Source organism: Nesoenas mayeri (assembly GCF_963082525.1).
Source record: "Nesoenas mayeri genome assembly, chromosome: 1".
Taxonomy (NCBI): domain Eukaryota; kingdom Metazoa; phylum Chordata; class Aves; order Columbiformes; family Columbidae; genus Nesoenas; species Nesoenas mayeri.
In genome coordinates this window covers 61,905,574-61,924,975 of record NC_137541.1, presented here as the reverse complement: position 1 = coordinate 61,924,975, position 19,402 = coordinate 61,905,574, and the positions used below count along the sequence as shown (strand labels likewise).

Here is a 19,402-nt window from a genome sequence, read left to right as displayed (position 1 = left end):
GGAGAGCAGCCAAAGAAACACCAGAATTGGTTCAACTGGTTGCAGCCTTCGGCAATGAAATTGAAATAAGTGACTGGGAGGCAGGAAACTATTATAACATATCCCTTACCAACCAGAAAAATAACAAGGTTCCACTAATTTATATGCACCAAAAGGTTATATCATAATGAATCTGGTTTTTTTACATTTACCAGGATTAAAGAATGAAATTTTTGATATTGATATGTTAAAAAAAAATGCCTAACACAGTTTTCCAATGCAGACACGGATTCTTTGTGAAATTATAAATCAAGTGTCTTACCTGGAGATACTTCCTCTTTCTGCCTTACTGTGTGATCTTTTGTGAATTTAACCCTCTGGTGAGCTCTGATGCAGGTCTTGCACAACCATTCTACACATTCCACACAAAAACCATGAGCTTCTGCATTGTCTTCACAGCTTGTGCAGACCTGAGGAAGAAAATGTAGCTGTTAAAATAAATACAGAATATACATACAAGATGCTGTTCATATATAATCAGTGCACTTTTGCAGTTTTCCAAGAACTGTGAAAAGAGAACAGAAAACTGCCTGATGTACAGAACACTAAATAACTGCAAAAAAGGCACTGAATGTGACTTTTCAAAGAAAGTGGTCATTTTGTCAGTGTTACTCTAAAACCTTTACCTGACATGATGAAAGTCAAACCATTGCTTTCTGCCTGACACCGCACATTTCGAAGCCATATCATGTTTACTATATATAATATGGTCTTGGGAAATATTTATTAAATACAGAACACAATCAGCACTGCTCTGATTTTAGAAGCCTCCCTTCAGTTCACACAGAAGCTTTAATTTTAGTTTCTGTTCTCCTGCTTAAAATTTCGGGAATACCCAAGTTTCAGCTGGGATAGAATGAAGTTTCCTCCTAGTAGCAGGTATAGTCCTCTGTTTTAGATTTAGTATAAGAAGAATGTTGATTAACACACTGATGTTACAGTTGTTGCTAAGCAATGTACAACACCAAGTCAAGGACTTTTCTGCTTTGTGCCAAGCGCGTAAGAAGCTGGAATGGGGCACAACCAGGACAGCTGACTCAAAGTGACCAAAGGGGTATTCTTTACCATATGACACTCAGCATATATTTCAGGAGAAGAAGGAAGAGGGGGACATTTGGAGTGATGGTGTTTGTCTTCCCAAGTCACCATTACGTGTCATGGAGCCCAGCTTTCCGGGAGATGGCTGAACACCTGCCTGCCCATGGGAAGTGGTGAATGAATCTCTTCTGTTGTTTTGCCTGTGTGAGCGGCTTTTGCTTTACCTATTAAACTGCTTTCATCTCAACCCACAAGTTTTCTCACTTTTACCTTTCTGACCCTCTCCCCTATTCCACCACGGGGGAGTGACCAAGTGGCTGTGTGGGGCTTAGGTGCCAGCTGAGGTTAAAAAAACCAACCTTTTTGGTGACCAACATGGGCCTCAAAGGCTTCAAGATAATGAGAGTTTTGATTGGAACGTGCTAGATTGAATTTATAGCTATTATTGCTGTTCAGCTATTAATTGACAGGCTCCTGTGCTTGCCATGGGCCTTGTCTGCCTTACTGTAAATTAAGAGTCTTGTGCTTGTTCGTGGCTGCTTTGTTTTCACTGTTTGCCTACTTTTTATCATCTGACTCTGCTCTGGCTGGGAACATTGTGATACCAGCAATGGGTGCCTGGGCTTGCAGCTGGTCAGGGCATCGCTGTTGTATCAGACAAGCTGGAAGTCCAGTGTGAACTCGAGTCGAAACAACTCTTCAGACATCAAGGTCGGTGAAGAAGGAGAGTGAGGAGGTTCTCCACATGCCAGAGCAGGTTCCCGTCGTGACCATGTTGAGGCTGGCTGTCCCCTGCAGCCCACAGAGGTCCACAGTGGAGCAGAGATCTACCTGCAGCCCAGGGAGGGCCCCATGACAGAGCAGCTGGTTGCCCTTGAAGTAGGCTATGACCCCATGGTCATGAAGAACTTTAGCTCATGGGAAGGACTCATCTTGGAGAAGTTCGTGGAGAACTGTCTTCCACGGGAGGGACCCCATGCTGGAGCAAGGGGAGAGTGGGAGAAGCCCTCCTCCTGAGGAGGGGGGAGTGAGTGAGTGGCTGTGTGGTGCTTAGTTGTTGGGTGGGGTTAAACCACAACAAGGAATTACACACAGTATTGAACAGCAAGGTTCTTCTCAAGAATCTCTGCATCACAACTTAAAGACAGCATTCCAGTTAAGCTTATCAGTAAAGCTACTCTAGAACAGATTTGCAAACAAAGCCTAATAATTTTCAAACTATGGCCTGTCAATTCCTGAGGTTCTTTGGACTATACCCAAGAGATCAAGAAAAACAAAAAATAAGGAAAACCAACCTTATAGCAGACCAAAACCTCCCTGCACAGAGTCAATGCACACTTAAGAAAAAATTCCTATGGATCCAAAATTTGAAGAGGTTGAAAAGTATGAATGATGGGCAACACCACTTCAGATGTTTATAATACTATCTCATTTTTAAGTCCTCCTTTACAATGCCACTGTAGTCATACCTTCAAAGGTTTTTTGGTGGTAAAAATAGCAAATATGCTTACGTAGAACTTGTTTAGGTAACTACCATCCACTTCTATCAATGTCTAGTGCTGCTGCAAACCAAAGCCTCAAGATGTCTGAAGACTGCTATATCCTACAGGTCACAGTGACAGAATTCTGTTATCAGGAGCAACAAGGAAAAAAATTGTTTAGTGAACTACTGTAGGACAAGAAAGAAGTTTTAAAATCAGTCTCGTTGCCAGAGAGGTACAATTGTGCTATGCCCCCAGATACCCAGAGGTGTTTTTGCAAGTTAGACTGGAGAATAAGACACTGGATATTTGTTTTTCTAGTGTGAAAAAAAAAAAATCCAGCAGTGAAAACAAAATAAGCAAAGGAAATAAACAGCAACAAAAAGTCTTTCAGGTATTCTTTAAGTCAAAGAAGCAAAATAAAGACAACAACCACAATGGTAGGAACCCAAGTTAAAAATAAATAAATAAATGCAGGGGAAAAAACCCTCAAACAACCACAACAGCCTTTCCATGTCACCTTTAGCAAACTTAGGCAGATAAACTTGCTACATGCCAGGGCATTTACGTTCAAAGGATTTCTGAAGTTATTAATTTCTCCTGGATTCCAATATCTTTGTCTATTTTTTTTCAATATCACAGTATCACAGTATGTTTGGGATTGGAAGGGACCTCAAAAGATCATCTAGTCCAATCCCCTGCTGGAGCAGGAACGCCTAGGTGAGGTCACACAGGAACATGTCCAGGCGGGTTTTGAATGTCTCCAGAGAAGGAGACTCCACTTTAAAGTGGTGGTTTGTGTTTTTTTTTTCAACTGTTTTGACCTGCTATAGTTGGAATGAGATTAAGATTGTGATTCAATAACCAATAATCACATGCTGCCAAATGAACTGAAACTCCTCCTTTGTAGTCTCCAAAAATACATATTCCAACATTATACTCTTCAAAGCCAACAAATGGAAGAGAGACAGATTCTAAAATTTGTCATAGACAGCATAGCTTGTGCTGTCAAAACAGCTATGCCTTCTACGTAGAAACTAGATTCACTTCTACCCACTTCTTACTTGAAACATGCATATTCGCGTATAGCTTGGATTTTGCTGGAACTCCTAGTTATTATAATAAGTCATATAACTGAAGTACATGGAAGTACAATTACTGCAAATGTTTGCTACACTCTTAAAAAACCTAAAACTTATTTCACTCTTATTTCTGTGACTCATACAAACAGTGCTTCAGTGATTTCAAAGAAAACCCTCCTTAGTTAACCTGTAAGCCTCTACTCTGGTTAGATAGATATTTATTTTTAATTGAGTTTTCCTTGTAATTATATTTAATTCAGTTTCTATTTTTAGTATTTATAACCCTAGGAAGTGTTCATTCAGCCTTCATCCAAATGTAATGAAAGTAGAAATTACTCAGCATGTTGCAAGTAAGTACTATTTTTTTCTGTTGTACAAGATTGGGTATTTACTTAAAAACAGATTTACATGCAAGAGTTGAGGTAATAGAGCTGTCTTCTCAGCTACTGTAGTAACTAACCACTCTTCCAATTAAATATGCTTTGAGCATTAAAGAGATTAAACAAGCAATCAAAGGTTTCCAAGTTTCAAAGTAAGAGAGCAAAGTAGTCTGGAGGAATATTCAGAGAACTAACATTCCAAACTTCACCAGTGTAAATTAGATGAAACGTTTTACCCTATAGGATACAACACCCATCAATTCTAATAGCTGTATAACTATCTCTTGGCACATACCAAATCACCAAAGACAGCACCTATCTTTCGGGACATTTTTGTCTATATTTAACTCTAAATATGAACCATGTGCTGATATCTCAAAATGCACAAACCCTGCTCAGCATGTCCCCCTCTCCCCAATATCCCATCAAGAGCTGCCTCACTGAAGCACAACAAAGCTATAGTGACTCTTCTTGACTCTGTTACCCACTGCCCTAAACCAGTGGCTTTTAAAGATACTTCGGCCATGGCTACAGCTTTGATAAGCTATTTAGGATAGTAGTTCTTTGGAAGAACACACAGCGGCTACTCTGGCATCACACAAAACTAAAGAAACCTTTTGTTCTACATTGTTCTCATTAATTGCCCTATCATGGCAGTCAGACTTGCTGTCTTAGTATCCAGATCTAATTTCCTATCTAAACTAATAACTTGTTTTGTTACTACACTGCAAGTATCTCACATAAAGTCCAACTGTTCTTCATTCCTACTAAAATATTTAAAATTATCAGGTCAGTAACTGGTAAAGATACAGAAGGCGTTCTCACTATCAAGCAGTATTTTTATATGTGTTCTCTTTTGGACACAGAAGTTACGAGAATTAGAACCTAGACTAAAATGCACTACAGATTCAGTACGCTGCAGCACCACCAACGTTACCACTATGGTCTTCTCTTCCCCATCAATCTAACCCTTCTCATTTTTTACTTCCATGGCTTTGCACAAGCATTAAACAATTTTCTCCTGTAACATTCCTAAATTTCCCTCAGTGGTCTGCCTTAGTATTATTCAAATTCAGCATTTGTTCCAGTAACAATTCTTGGGTTAAAAGTTCCTTTCTGCTCACCCTTGTGAATCAAGTATAATTATTTTATTTTCAAACTTCTCTTTTGCTAAGTCTTTCAATGAATCGTAATGAAACAAAATTATAATGGATCTGCTCTTTAAAAGTATTCAAGTCCTAGTTGCCCACAACCTATAATGATTTCTTTCAAAAACATCACAGCTTGTTACTCTATTTTACTTTTTTTTTGGAAAGCTTCCTATGCTACTAGCCAGCACAAAATCCTTTATGTTCTCTTTAGTGCTAGCCAGGAAAACCCCTGTGCAACTTGTTTTGCCTCTGAAGTTTTCAGTAGTAATTGCTAGAAAGCACAGCTGTGTAAGAAGGGCACTAACTGCTAAAATCAGGCTCACATAAAGTAAACATGATTTTAGACAAACGGATGACATTTTAATAAGTCCTGGTTATTTTTCCCACCCCACAATGACAGGCTCCATGATACACCATTCACTCCTACAGTTTTAATTAAGTATACTAAAAAGTATTTTAGCATTATCATAATTTTAAACCTGAAACAACCAAACATGAATTTGAAAGTTTTGTTGTTCCTTTTTCAGTCTCTCTTGAATCGAAATAAACCAGTTCGTCCTGACAACACAGAGGCTAGTCAGAGATATGGACCAGTGGTTCTAAGCCATAACATCACTTGCACAGAACCCACTGCTTCTGTCTAATTCTAAGGTCTTAAACATCCTGCTAAAGCTGCCAAACTATGAAAGGCAAACCATCTCAGTAGAAAGTTTCTATAAAATGGCCAAAGTTTTGGACAGAATTTAGTTGATCTCTGATCCATTATTTCCTGCAAGTCTCAGTCTCTTTTCCACTTCAATTCATGTGATCTGTTGCCTGTCTTGCTACTGGCCTTTTTCCTTTCTCTTTGCTTCTTCAGGGCCAAAACAAGGCAGATTGATTAGAAAGATGTCTAATCCTTAAAACCCATAATACTCCTTGAACAGGACACTTGTCTGTTTAACTATTATTGAGTTAACTTTCTGTTCCATAACAGATAGCTGTATAGAACAATGTAGCTTTTTTTATGGTTCCCATGTCAAAGTACAAAGGACTCATTACACACACACAAAAGCTTCTTTATCATACCAAAATAAATCTGTTCAAACAAAACAGAACTGCTCATCATTCATTTCCAAGAGGTAAGGTACATGCTCACTTAAGCAGGCATCTAACAAAACCTCTAGCACCATTTAAAAAAAACCAAAAGTCAGCAGAAAAGCACATGAAAGTACTAGTCTGATGGTTTAGCAAAGTCTGCTGGTTTGCCTTCAAATGCTGCAGAAAGTATGCTGAGTCCAGCTGGGAACAGAGCTGAAGAACAGAAAGAAACAGACACGGAATGGAAGAGTTAGTCTGAGAGGGAACCTAAGGAAACACAAGCGCTTTGAAGAGCCTCCCTGTAATCAGCTCACACCACTCAAAAATTGATGATTCTAAACCAGCTGCTGAAAAATGTGGAAGTTCTCTGTATCTCTCTCCAGCAGATCAAGATTGGAAGACAAACAAAAAAGGTATCTCCCTCAATTCTGAGGAAGACCCCTGACATCATTGAGTTTGGTGGATACTCCAGCTTTTGATACTCCATGACCCATGAAAGTACACCAAATTTTACAGGATTATGACCAACCTCAAAAATATAAAGAACCCTTCTTGAATTTTGGATTCCTCATCGAAGTCTCAAAGGTTTCAATTCCTTACAGGGGGAAAAAGGGGAGGAGGAGACCAAAAAAACCCCTGAACAACAACAAGAAAAATCTTTGTCACTAAACCCAGGAAAAATAACTCTACTTCTGTCATCACTCACCAGAGCAAGGTCTTAGACAACCCGTTATATAACCAAGCAGAGGTTACGGTACAGGCCCCTCAAAAATATTCAGAACTGCTACTGCATAACAAAGGTATTTGTTGTCTTCCTACTCTTCCTAATTTTAAAGTCACTAAAACCATTATTATCAAATTTGCAGTGCAACAGAGACTATTCATTTTCTCCGTCTTACTGGTAGAATATTGAAAGACTTTGTGTAAATCTCACAACCACCTCCAAAACTCAAATGTTCCATTGCAACACCTGGGGCAAGGAAACCAACCAAACAACCTCAAAATCCCCCCATACACAAACAGCAAAAAAACCAAACTTCAAACTGTCCCTACATTAAGAGAACACTGCTCATACTTTCAGAGACTCCAAACTAAGTTTCAGTTTCTGGTAAATCTATCATTTCTCAGAAATCCAGTTGCAAAATTCCTTATCAGTTGAATACAGTTTAACGGTTTTCAAGACAGAAGTTAATTATCCTTCCTCAGAGATTATGACAATATTTATGCTTTCAATAGTCCATGAGCTGGTATCACAAACCTGACTGGGTACTTTCACCTGTTGCTGAGAGGCATACCCCATTCACATACATAAGCACAAATTTCAGATAAGCTTTGAAACAAGCAGGCTACACAATAAAGGATGTCTAAGAATCTGCCCCCGAAACAAACAGATCAGGAGCCAATGATACAGGTCCCTAAAACAAGAGAGCAACAAGAGGCATTTTCAAAACAAAAGGAGAGTACCATGCAAATGTTAGGGGACAAGTTAAAACACAAGCCACATGGACATAGTAACCTCTTTGTACTGTTATTATGAAGAATGTAGCCACATATAAAGAGGCTGAATTATTTACAAGAAGTTCCTGGAGTTTAATAAAATGTTTATGAGTAAAGAGACACTTGATATACTCTCTAACTATCTAAGAATGAAGACATGCAATATTTTGATACCAGAGATTGCTAAACTGTGGTCCTACACAGCTGTGGTTATTCATTTGGTACTGCCTCCACACTAATACTTCCCTCCTGAAAAACCATCATGAGGAAAAAGACTTAGTATTACTATTCTTCCCAAGAAGCAGGTTTTTGTTTTATGAGATGGCTATTGTTTGATTGCAAAAGGAAGAAGAGGTAGACTACAGAAGAAAAATAAACTAGAAACCCCTACAATATCCACCTTCCCCAATTAGAAGCTTGAGCTTCTTGTTTGGTAACTGCATTAGAGCTACTTAAGTATCACATTTTGTCAGTGCTGAGATAAGAACAATAAAGTCGATTTTACTAGAGGATTCTAGTTTACATTGAGATCTCTTGACGTAGTGTTGTTTGGGTCTCTGTTTCATAGAGTGCTTCAAGTGCTTTGCCCAAAGTCTAGAAATTCCCATTCTAATGCCTACTACATCCTTTTCTGCTATGACAATGCTTTTTGTATCAACAATTAAAAGTAGTTTAGAATAAGATAATCACCTTCTTCACATGCATTTTCACCGCTTTTAACTGATTTTCTAGAGTAGCTACCCCTCATGTGATGACTAAGTACCTGAAGTCTTTTTCTGCACATGAACAGCAAAAAGGCCACGCAGCAAGAAGCCAAGGATACGCACACACATCCAGAAGGTGTTAACTTGATTACATGTTAATACACTTACCTGATTTGATTTCTCTACTGTGCTACTGGGAACTTCTGTGGTATCCTTCACAAAAAAGTTATCTATGATGTGTCTCTCTGCATATTCCTGACCACAAATTGGGCAGCGGATAACACCGACTGGGGGGAAAAAAAATAAATCTGATTATGCTTGCACAACTTAAGATATATCAAATAACTTCACAGACAGCTTGTAAGGATAAATACTTTGAAAGAATGTTTCAATATTCTCCTGTCAGTAAGCTGTGAGTAAAAAGAAGCTAATTCTCATTTATCACTGAAGTAACACTTACCTGTTATTCCTTGATGACAAACTCTTTCAACCAAGGTCAAGCACCTTTCTGTTTCAATTCTATAAAGAGTTTGCCTTAATCTTATAGAAAATTAATTCATTTTATCTAAAGGGCATGCATTTTGAATGACAATTTGTTATTATAGAATGGATTAAAGTAAACCTTCATTACTGCGGAGTATTAATTAGTGACATTGAGCAGTACTACATACACACAAGCATACACACCAGCAGTGTGACATGACTGACTTCCAGCTATGTAATATGAGAAACCGAAACGTAATTAATTCAAAATTAATGAGGCAACTGTATAGAGACTACCTCCACATTAAGCAATGGAAAGCAAGCAAGCAAGACATAGAAGTAAATAAGCAAGCTCCTCTCCTCTGCAAGACACATTGGTGAACAATTCTAAGACAGTAACATGTCTGGTTGAAGAAAAAGTCAAGAACCAATAACTTAAAGGGTTAAACAATTAATAGTTTTCTTGACAGAAGAAAAAGGACAAAGTGACATTCAAGAGCTAGGATTCAACAAGTGAGTAGGCTAGACTGAAATGGAGAAGATTATATAAACATTAAAGCAGACACCTTTCCTAGGTGCAGAAAACTGAATGTTTTAATAGCACTGAGGCTTGTTTATCATCCAGGAAAAATCTCTATAATGCCAGGCATTAGCATCTTGCTTTAAGAAAATTATCAGTCATTACCACCAGAAAAAATACATTTGAAACTAAGTTAAGTTGAAATAATCACATAGGATACGGAAATTACGCGAAGCCTACAGTACATTTGAGTTCACACTGAGATCAGTTCTAGACCTACAGCTGCAAATTGAAAGGAGGCACGATTTTAGGGCCTTTAAGATCAGAGGCACTGTTTATTTAGCACCAGTATATAATTCAGCACGTACATATTTAACTAAAGCAGCACGTGATTAATTTTGTTCGTTTCACTTTTACAATAAAATGCAGAAACCCCAAAACTATTAAATGTTTCACTTTCTGCAGAAGAATCTAATTCCTTACTGTAAGTGCTTCGTACAAGATTTAAGTAACTTCTTCATAATGTTTCAATACACGCCAGAGATTCAACTGGCCAACCCGCTGTAAAGCAGCTCTCTAAAAAAAGTCCACCAGTTTTACTAAATTAGCTCTCCATTCTGGAAATTCACCCAGCAGCTTTCCACTTGCGCACAAAGCATTTCACTATCATCTCAAAGGCTATGATGTTAAGCCTTGTTTTCTTATAATTGCCATTTTGCCAGTATGCTTTTCAACACATATTTATGCAGCTTCCTTTTATACACAAATTCTATATTTTGGTTAAAACTTTCGTAACATCTTTATACCATCATCACAAAGGGTAATAAGGAAATCCCATTCTGGTATGTCAGGTAGTTAATAGAACTCTAAGTACTGAATCTAAGTACTATCTTTGAAACAGATCAGTTTTGTTAAACTGAGTTTATAATAAATGAGCACGAATTGAAAACATGGCAGGATGATGTTAGGGAACCTATTAATGTAACCCAAATGTTTCATTTACATTTTCACCAACAAAATACTGCCAACTACCTGTTCAAGAGATCACTTTGAAATTCTAGATTGAGAGGGGAGAAGGAAAAAAGGAAAAATGTCCTCAAAGTCCTCTTGAAATGTTTTTGAGAATTCTTCTGCTGTCTAGCCTTAAGTCAAGGTTTTCTCCTGCAACTGTATGTGGGTAAATCTGCTTTTGATAGATGACAGCTATACAAATCAGTTTTAAACCAGGTTCAGTCATCCTCAGGACCATGGATTTAAGTAAAAACCCCTAGTACCAGGATTTCAGTGTAACTGTTACAGCCAGGTTACGCAGCTGGCAACCCAGGACTTTTTGTCATAAAATGTAAAACACAAATAAGCCAAGCAGCATTCCTTTCAGGTCTTTATCTGTTTTTCTTAATGTATACCACGGCTCTTTCAGTAACATAGTGAACAATATAAACAAAGTGTTGGTCTTTTCCTCTCCACTCTCCAAGTGAGAAATTAAAGGTGCCAAGTAGAGTGGTCTGTGTGTGTTTGTCATGTGTGCTGCATTTGAAAGAAAAGGGTCATGGCAGGTAACAGTACCTAATGAATTCGCGAAGGTTCATTTCAGAACTTCAACCTAGCAACCTCAAAGAGACACTCTCACGCAAATATGCTGCACACCAGCACTGGAATTTCTACCCACGTTTCTTATCAGTAAACAAATCGTGGAGTGGAGCACACCGTATCATCACCACAGTCCTGCAGAACAAGGAGTGGAGCAGGCAGTGCACAGGAGCCCACATAGGTAAGAGAGACACTGAATTACTAGGAAGGACAAATATGGTTTTCAATGAACCCAGAATTCAGAACTTCCTATGGGAAAACAGAGACAGAAGAGGAAAGACTCTGACTATTTTGGAATTGAGTGAAAAACACAGATAAATACAAAAACAACCTATGTGAAGTTAAAAGAAGAACACTGATTATATTCATGACACACAATTTAACTTAGCAAAGCTCATGGATGAACATATCACTGTTCCAACATTAGCATTTCTACTGATGTTATCGGAGTTACCTGTCGTAATTAAGTACTAAAATTCTACTTGGAAATAATAATTTTCAAGTAAATTCTTACTTCACAGTACTAGTTACAGAATGCAGCTTTTTATATAAAATGATAACACTACACATAGGCCAAGCAAGGTTTTCAGGATCCACCCAATACAAATTGTACAGTTGCCAGCTGTCACAGATCTGATGGGATTTAAATAAGTTCATGTTATTTATTTGCTTACAGCCCAAACCGCATCAGCAGAACGCTCAGAGTACATACCCATAAAGGCCAGGCTGCAGAAAGTTATAAACAAGAAATATTGGAAACAGGAAAGTTACTTGTTTATTTCAGTGTCTGCCTCTGAAGATGACACATAACATTGAATTTTTTTCATGTGCAGAGCCTTCTTTTACAATAATATTTGGTCTGTAACATGGTGCATTGGGTTTACACATCCAGGTTTTGGTAATAGGGGTTGAGAGGGAATTGCAGGGGTGTTTTCTGTGAGGAGACACTAGGGCCTGCCCCCATGTCAGAGCCAATTCCAGACAGCTCCAAGATGGACCCACCATTGGCTAAAGCTGAACCCATCAGCAATGCTGGTGACATCTCTGTGTCCATGTTTAAGAAAGGGTAAAAAAATGCTGTACAACAGCAGCTGGGAGAGAGTCAGAAAAATGTGAAAGAAACAACTCTGCAAACCCAGTGTCAGTGAAGAAGGAAAGTGAGGAGGTTCTCCAGGTGCCAGAGCAGAAGCTCCCCTGCAACCCATGGTGTGGATCGTGGTGAGGTCAGCTGTCCCCCCGCAGCCCATGGTGTGGATCATGGTGAGGCCAGCTGTCCCACTGCAGCCCATGGAGGTCCACAGTGGAGCAGCCCCTAGAGAACCCCACCTTGCAGTAGGTGGATGTGCCCCGAAAGAAGCTGCAGTCTGTGGAAAGCCCACACCAGAGCACGTTCCTGGCAGGAGCTGCATCCCTTGGAGAGGTGCCCATGCAGGAGCAGCTTTTCTGTCAGGAACTGTGGCCTACGGGGGATTCACAGTGGAGCAGCCTGCTCCTGAAGGTCTGTACCCCATGGATAGAACCCACTTTGGAGAAGGTCTTACAGAAACACCCCACACTGGAGCAAGTCTTGCAGGACTGTAATCTGTGGTAGGGACCCCACACCAAAGCAGGGAGTAAGTGGGTGTTAGATGGAGCAGCAGAGCTGTTACGAAGTGACCACAACACCCCATGGCCACTTCACTGCTTGATGAGAGAATGAGGCAGAGTCAGGAATGAAGGGCTAAGGTTGAAGAGGGGTCTGAGGGGGAAGGGTTTTTTTGTGTTTGTTTGGTTTTTTGTGTTTGTTTTCCACCATCCACATCTATTTAATTGGCAATGATTCTGTTATGCTCATGATGGTAGTTGATAAGTGATCTCCCTGTCTTCATCTGTCCTGTTGCAGGGTGGAAGGTAAAGAGAGGAGCTTGGTGGGTGTGCAGCAGCCAGCCAAGGTTAACCCCACCACACACTGGTCTTACACACAGACTTAGTGGTTCTGGGGTTTTTGGTCAATTTTGCAATTTTGTTTTGTTTGTGATTTTTATTTGTTTTCTGTTTGTGTTTTGGTTTTTTGTTTGTTTTTCCCAAGATAAATGCTTTAAACTAGAATTTTATGTTAGTTCATAAGAGAACTGAAGCTGATCTGAAAGAGATGCTGGTTTGTATGTAAAGAAGAGAAGCTGCTAAATTAATGTATACTGTGATTAAGTTGCAAAAGACATACTCATCGCTAACCAATTGACATGATAAATGCTTTCTAACCACCTGCAAAACAAGGGGTTATTTTTCAAGTTTTAGATCCTTCGGCATGACAAGAGGGAGACAGAAGATTAAGTAACACTGCTTAGAAGCAGAGTGTTTAGCTTATATTTCAGTGGTAATTAATAGATATAAGTAAGAAACTAATCAATTATAACTAACTTTATCAATTACTTCTTAACATAGATATATGTTAAATTCTAAAAATTGTAATGAATATGCAATAATTGTGTGCATATAAGCAACCCAAGAGCATCCAGTTGTTGAAGCACTTATGGAGGATGATCCCCAGTACTGATAAAATAAAGAAGACCTTTGCTGTTAAGTTTATTTCTTTGTTTCAGTAACTTTGCAGGTTTTACATGGAGAAGACAGTGCTCTGTCATGTTGCAATCTTAAGAGAGATGTAGAGAATACATTAACCTCACGCCAATTACAGTATCTGTACCACTTCGGAGGTCTAATCCAGTTTAGAATATTGCTAACCAAAGAGATCTTACACTTCCCCCTTTTACCCAGTAAAAAAGACTCAGAACACTGAGATTGGTGTTGCTGTCCTCAAACTAGTTTACTAGATGACAGTATATACTAGAGTAGCTTAAGAAAAATTTTATTTAAAAAATAGGAAGAAAACTCACATAAATACATGCTAGAGTCTTTCAGTGTCAACAATAAAAATGGAAACAGCATATATTAAATTTCAGCACATTAATGACTTGAGAGTTTTAATAGATTTTTTCTACTATCTCAAATATTATTTATCTGTATAGTGATGATTTGATAAAGGAACCGCAGACATGGTTTGAAACCCTTTTTTCCTCATCCAGTTTGCCAGTACAAAGGTGATACACGGCTTAGCAGAAATTGACTGTGTAGGTGGCAATGTATTGTGTAACTCAATAACAGTTGAGAATGTCTATAATGGAGTCAGCCAAATTAACAGATATAGGGGCTTAAATGCATCCTTGGTGGATGAGACAACAGGAGCCTTCGGTACGCAAGAAGGGGGCAGTCCAGTTGTAACCAGGTCTGTGGTTTGGATTTCAGCCAACTCAGTATACCAAACCAAAGGTGAAAAGCGCACAATGAAGAAGACTACGAGCCTTCATCCAAAAGACCCCAACCCGTGACCACCAGATGGCAGTGCGCATGCAACAAGAAGAGGAGTTCTATGTAAGAAGTTCCAAGAAATAATGATAATAACCATGCCTGTTCCTAGAACTAATGGTGTATTAATCCAACACCTGTTATGAATATGTATGATGTACTGACATAAAATAGCTACCTTCTAGGTGAACTGGTGTGCAAGCTTTGGGAGAAATTTCTTTGCACCCTGGCACCAGAATAAACCTACCTGCTTTGTAACTTGTCTTGAGTTGTAGAGTTTATTCCTCAAATCAAAGGCTTAACTCAAGACCACGAACAAGTATCCCATCCTAGGTCCTATGGTAGTAACAAAACACACCACCACACACTGAGGGTTACTGCTTCCCCCAGCCTACCAATAGACCTGATGAGGAATTTGACTTCTCCTGGTGCATAAAGAATCACGTTGGCTTGAAGTCATACCTGACAAACAGTATCAAGACAGATGGCTGAAGTAAACACAGGAGCAAGCGTCTAAGCTTTTTATTAAGAAGCCAACAGGTGCTGTAGCAAGCAATTAACTCAAATTTTTTTGCACAACCAAAAGAATAATGATACTTTCCAAAGACATTTCTGCTTGTATTTCAAAGAGTTACAATAACATAAATAAGGAATCTCATACAAAGGCAAATTAATATAGCCCCAGTATTTTCTTATTATTTTCTACATATGTATTTGCTGTTAATGTTCATTGGTACACCCTTTTTCCTTAAGCATTTAATTACATTTTAAACTGTTCCTTAAGCATGCATAGAATGTAACTCCTAAATTAACCTCTGAATTAATTAACATTTCTGCCATCAGTCCCTCTGCAAGACACTTTTCCTAGTGCTACAATGAATCAAACTTTAGAGCATTACGGTTTGGAAGCAACAGTGCTGTAGCTTTCTAACCATGCTCAGTCTTCTTGCCAACAATTCCTTCCTCTTGTTTCAAGACACCTGCTTCCTGAATTGTGCCGCAGTTTACTTCAGTGCTTTCATGGCTGGCAACCCCAGCTATTATACTATGGTCTGCTCAGGAAGATTCAGATTCTGAATAGCAAGATATTAAAAGTCATTTAGTTGACTTCCTTACATAAATTGGCAAGGAAAACAATTCATCCTCTCATGAAACTACATGAGAAGTATACTGTGTCATCAAAACAAGAAATACACTATTGCTTTAAAGGAAAAAAAAGTTCCCAAACTATTTTGCTGTTCATTTTCCCCCTTCTCCCAAATACCTATAGCTTTGTTAAAAGGAATGAGGGCAAAAGAGAAGGAAAAAACTGGAAAGTTGCAGCACAGAACATTATTGCTATACTTGGTATACTTGTGGGTCAAATATCTTCAAACTCTTCAAGTACATTACCAAGTCAGCCCAAACCTAGTATTTTCACAAAAGACAAAAGCCCGGTATCTTTAAATCAACACTATCAGAGCAATTGTAATGCAGCAGCATCAGGAAGAGCATCAGATGCAGGTTATCATTTTGGCTAGTGCTGCTAAGGTTAAGCTCATTCTCAGATGATGAGGTTCTACTGTTTATCCTGATTAAGTTGGGGGTAAGGAGGACCTCTAATTTCACATTAATGTTCTGACGCTCAACTAATTCTTGACCTAATCAGCTCTGAAGAGCTTCAAGATATTTGTGTGTGAATTTAACAGCATAGTTAAGGACGCTTCCAAGACCAAATTATTTTTTAGTGAACTAAAGAATTTTCCTTCCTGAAGGTTCTCTGAAAGAAGACTTGCTAAGATATCAAATTGCCAGAAATAGAGAGTCAACACTTGGTATTTTAACATAATTTCCTTTCAGAATGCCTGATGTTGCACTACACTCCAGAGACACAGGGAATACCTGCGAAAAACAGATCTAGTATTACTTTGAAGAGGAAACAAGTCTATATCAAGCTACCTTTCCTATTCATTCCTCCTTAGAGTGTGGGGGGATGGAGAATTAGGCTAGGGTGACCTTATACTTTTCTAAAATTGACTGAAGTATCATCACCTACCATCATCTACACCCTGACATTTAAATGAAACAAACACCCACAAGGATCCAGTGGTGACTCCAAAGCAGCTACAGAGGCAGACAACCAGGGACCTTCAGCCAGTTGTTCCATTTTGGACTGGACTTACCTTTCCCCAATTGCCTGTTTGTTTCAAATCCTATGTTCCCCTCTCAACCTTTTGTCAAGCTTCAACTGCCAGCTGATTTGCAATCCTTCCTTCCAATTTGGAATATTCACTCCTAGAGAATCTCATCTTCTCTAGTGGTAATAAACTGGTTTTCTGGTTCTAACCATCATTCCACTATTCACATCAAATGCAATCTACTGCTTCCAGCCCTGTAGTGCACATTACAGCACAACTAATGCAGAGGGGAAGAGAATAAAGGAAAACGTACAGGATGCATCTGAAAAATAATTGGAAATTTCAGTGTGTTTGGGCCTGAAGCACTGCAAGGTTTAGTGGATACAAACCAAAAAAAGAAAAACATCTGAGAAGTAGAAAGCACAAGAAACCCCCCCTGTATTGTTAAGAACAGGTAATGTTCTTTGTAGTCTTAGCACTTACTGCATCTTCAAAAGAGCAGCACTGCAAGGGATAACATGCATTAGAATGTCTTTTACCGAGAACATTCCCATTTTACGTGAGCTTAAATTTTCAAATCTAAGAATCCTAACAAGAACTGCATAGTTTGCTCTCTTTTAATAACCAATTACTACATAAGTATCTTCATTCCGAGGTAGAAAACAAAGAAATCCATTGTCTATCAAGAAGAAGGAAGAGAGGCTTGAAACTGCTCCTCCTCCTGTCTCTGCACACAGATGCTCGCTGAGGGAGAACCTAAATGTAGGCAGGCAGTCCACTAAGCTTTGAGTAGGTAAGTATTTTCAACGTGTCAGCTTGTAACTGTTAGTGTCCAACATGAAATCACTGCAGGAAGCAAGATTTTAAAAGCATACTTAGCCATTTGTTCTTCCTCAGAAGCATGAAATTCAAGTGCCAGGGTTTATTTTTGTCAAAATAATTCTAAAAAGATTTATTTTTTTTTTAAATGGAGCAAGCATTTCCAGAGTGCTCCAGTGGGCAGGTGAAAACATATTACTTAACTTGGGAGAAGTTCCATAATGTCACCGTTTACTGCAGGGCAACAATAAACCATGGCAGATGCTTCTCTGTTAACCCCTGCCCTCCCCACTAAGGAAAGGTAATAAGGGGAAAAGGGAGAGAGGCTTACAAGTTGGAAACATTAAAAATGCCTTACTAATGCTACCAGTAAATAGAGAAAATAATACAAAATACACAAAACCAATCGTGAATTTCCCAAGGTAGCACAGCCCCAGCAGGTGCACGGCAGGCACCTAGAAGTCCTGGGCTGGACCCCGCAGTAAACTGGAACTGGATTCAGGGATGCAAGGCCTGACATTAGGCCTAAGATCACAAGCAGAATTGGCAGAATCCTCTTCAGATGCAGGCCATGATCGAAGAGAGGGAGACCCTCATGATCTCCCACTTTTACTGGGTGTTTGATGTGTATGGGATCGAACACTTAGTTGGTCAATTTTAGTCACCTGTTCTGTCCACCCCTCTTTGCAAATATATCCCTCTCACTTATGGGACATGCAAAATTTATCAGTAACCTTGTCTGCCAGAGTAATAAGTCTAAACCTGGGCCTCTTCTGCATACCATTGCTACCGTTATCAACTCCAGAGTTAACAGTGTCTGAAAAAAATCACTAAAAGAGAACTGATCTTGTTTTAAACAAAACCAAGACACATAATCAGCATCACGGCTATCATAAGGATGATAAGTGATAAGATACGACATCTTCATCTGCTCCTTTGTGCCAGGATAGTTGTTCATGCAGCTATATAATAAGTTGGATCAAAACCACATGGGTCTTGAGTAGGAGGAGTAGAGGGGAAGACCTTCACCCATTTTTAGCAGCAGGACCCATTCATATAAAAAAATCAAGCAGCCATGGAAACTTCATTCATAGAACCTACATTGCATAGATGAGGATCTTAGGGACATAGTTTGGTGACTCTTAGCGGTTGGACTCGAACTTGAGAGTCTCTTCCAACCAAAATGATCCTATGATTCAGACTTTGCATGACAGGCCCGGATGCCACACACATTGCTAACAAAACTAACAACACTGGCTCCCCTGCCCATTCTTTTCTCTCTCGTGACAACACAAAGATTTATGCTGCCATGCGATGAGCTGGATTAGGGAACATGATGTGGATTAAATGGGGTTGTGCTGGGACAGAAGAGTTGGTTTCCACTGTTCTCACTGGCTACAGGCTCACAACACGCACATAGACCTCTTCAAGGAATGCAAGGTTGTATTTTAGAAACATTGGGGAAACCACAGCACATTCTTAATCTTCTTCACAAGTTACACGCTGCATCCATGGAAATGCCACCTCAAGCCATTCAGCAGAATGGATTTATAGCATATACTGTATTATTTCCAACTTAGTTCTCGATTTCCCGGGAGGACGTTCCACACTACTAAGCATCCTGAGACAACAAGAGGAGACTGCTCTGATTTGTCCCAGTTTCAGCGTTTTCACTGTAGTGAACCAGTTTCAGGGACAACTTAATAAAGCCCCTAGATAATCATTTGTAGACCCAAAAGGCAATTTTTATTTGTAGATGCAAAGTGTTTTACTAAAAAAGGAGGGCTTAAGGGTCCCCTTTCCTCCGTACAGATCAGTCACAGAAATACCAGTTTTGTGAAAGGGAGGTCTCTTGATTAAACAGAGAGCTTGGAAGCTCTAAAACTGATTTTCCCTAAAATGACATAGTCATTGCAGAATAAACTAATTAGGTTTGCATAAGGCAATTTTCCTCACTTTCATAGGAGTCTTGTTTGAAATTTTAATTATACAGATTTCAGAATAAAAAATACTAATAGCAAGTCATGCATACAGTTAAATTTTTTAGCAAATGGACAGGCTAGTTAATATTAATAG

The 19,402-nt window shown here is 39.0% G+C and overlaps 1 protein-coding gene across 2 annotated transcripts in view; it reads right to left on the bottom strand.

Moving 5' to 3' along the window:
- TRIM24 (tripartite motif containing 24) overlaps positions 1 to 19,402 on the bottom strand; it is a 61,894-nt gene that overhangs the window by 29,510 nt on the left and 12,982 nt on the right. For both annotated transcript variants that reach the window (XM_080356743.1, XM_080356744.1), the window contains exons 2-3: positions 8,621 to 8,739; positions 302 to 449 (exon numbers count right to left, since the gene is read on the bottom strand). In XM_080356743.1, the coding sequence (XP_080212869.1) occupies positions 302 to 449; positions 8,621 to 8,739 (267 nt within the window). The remainder of the gene's footprint in view (positions 1 to 301; positions 450 to 8,620; positions 8,740 to 19,402) is intronic.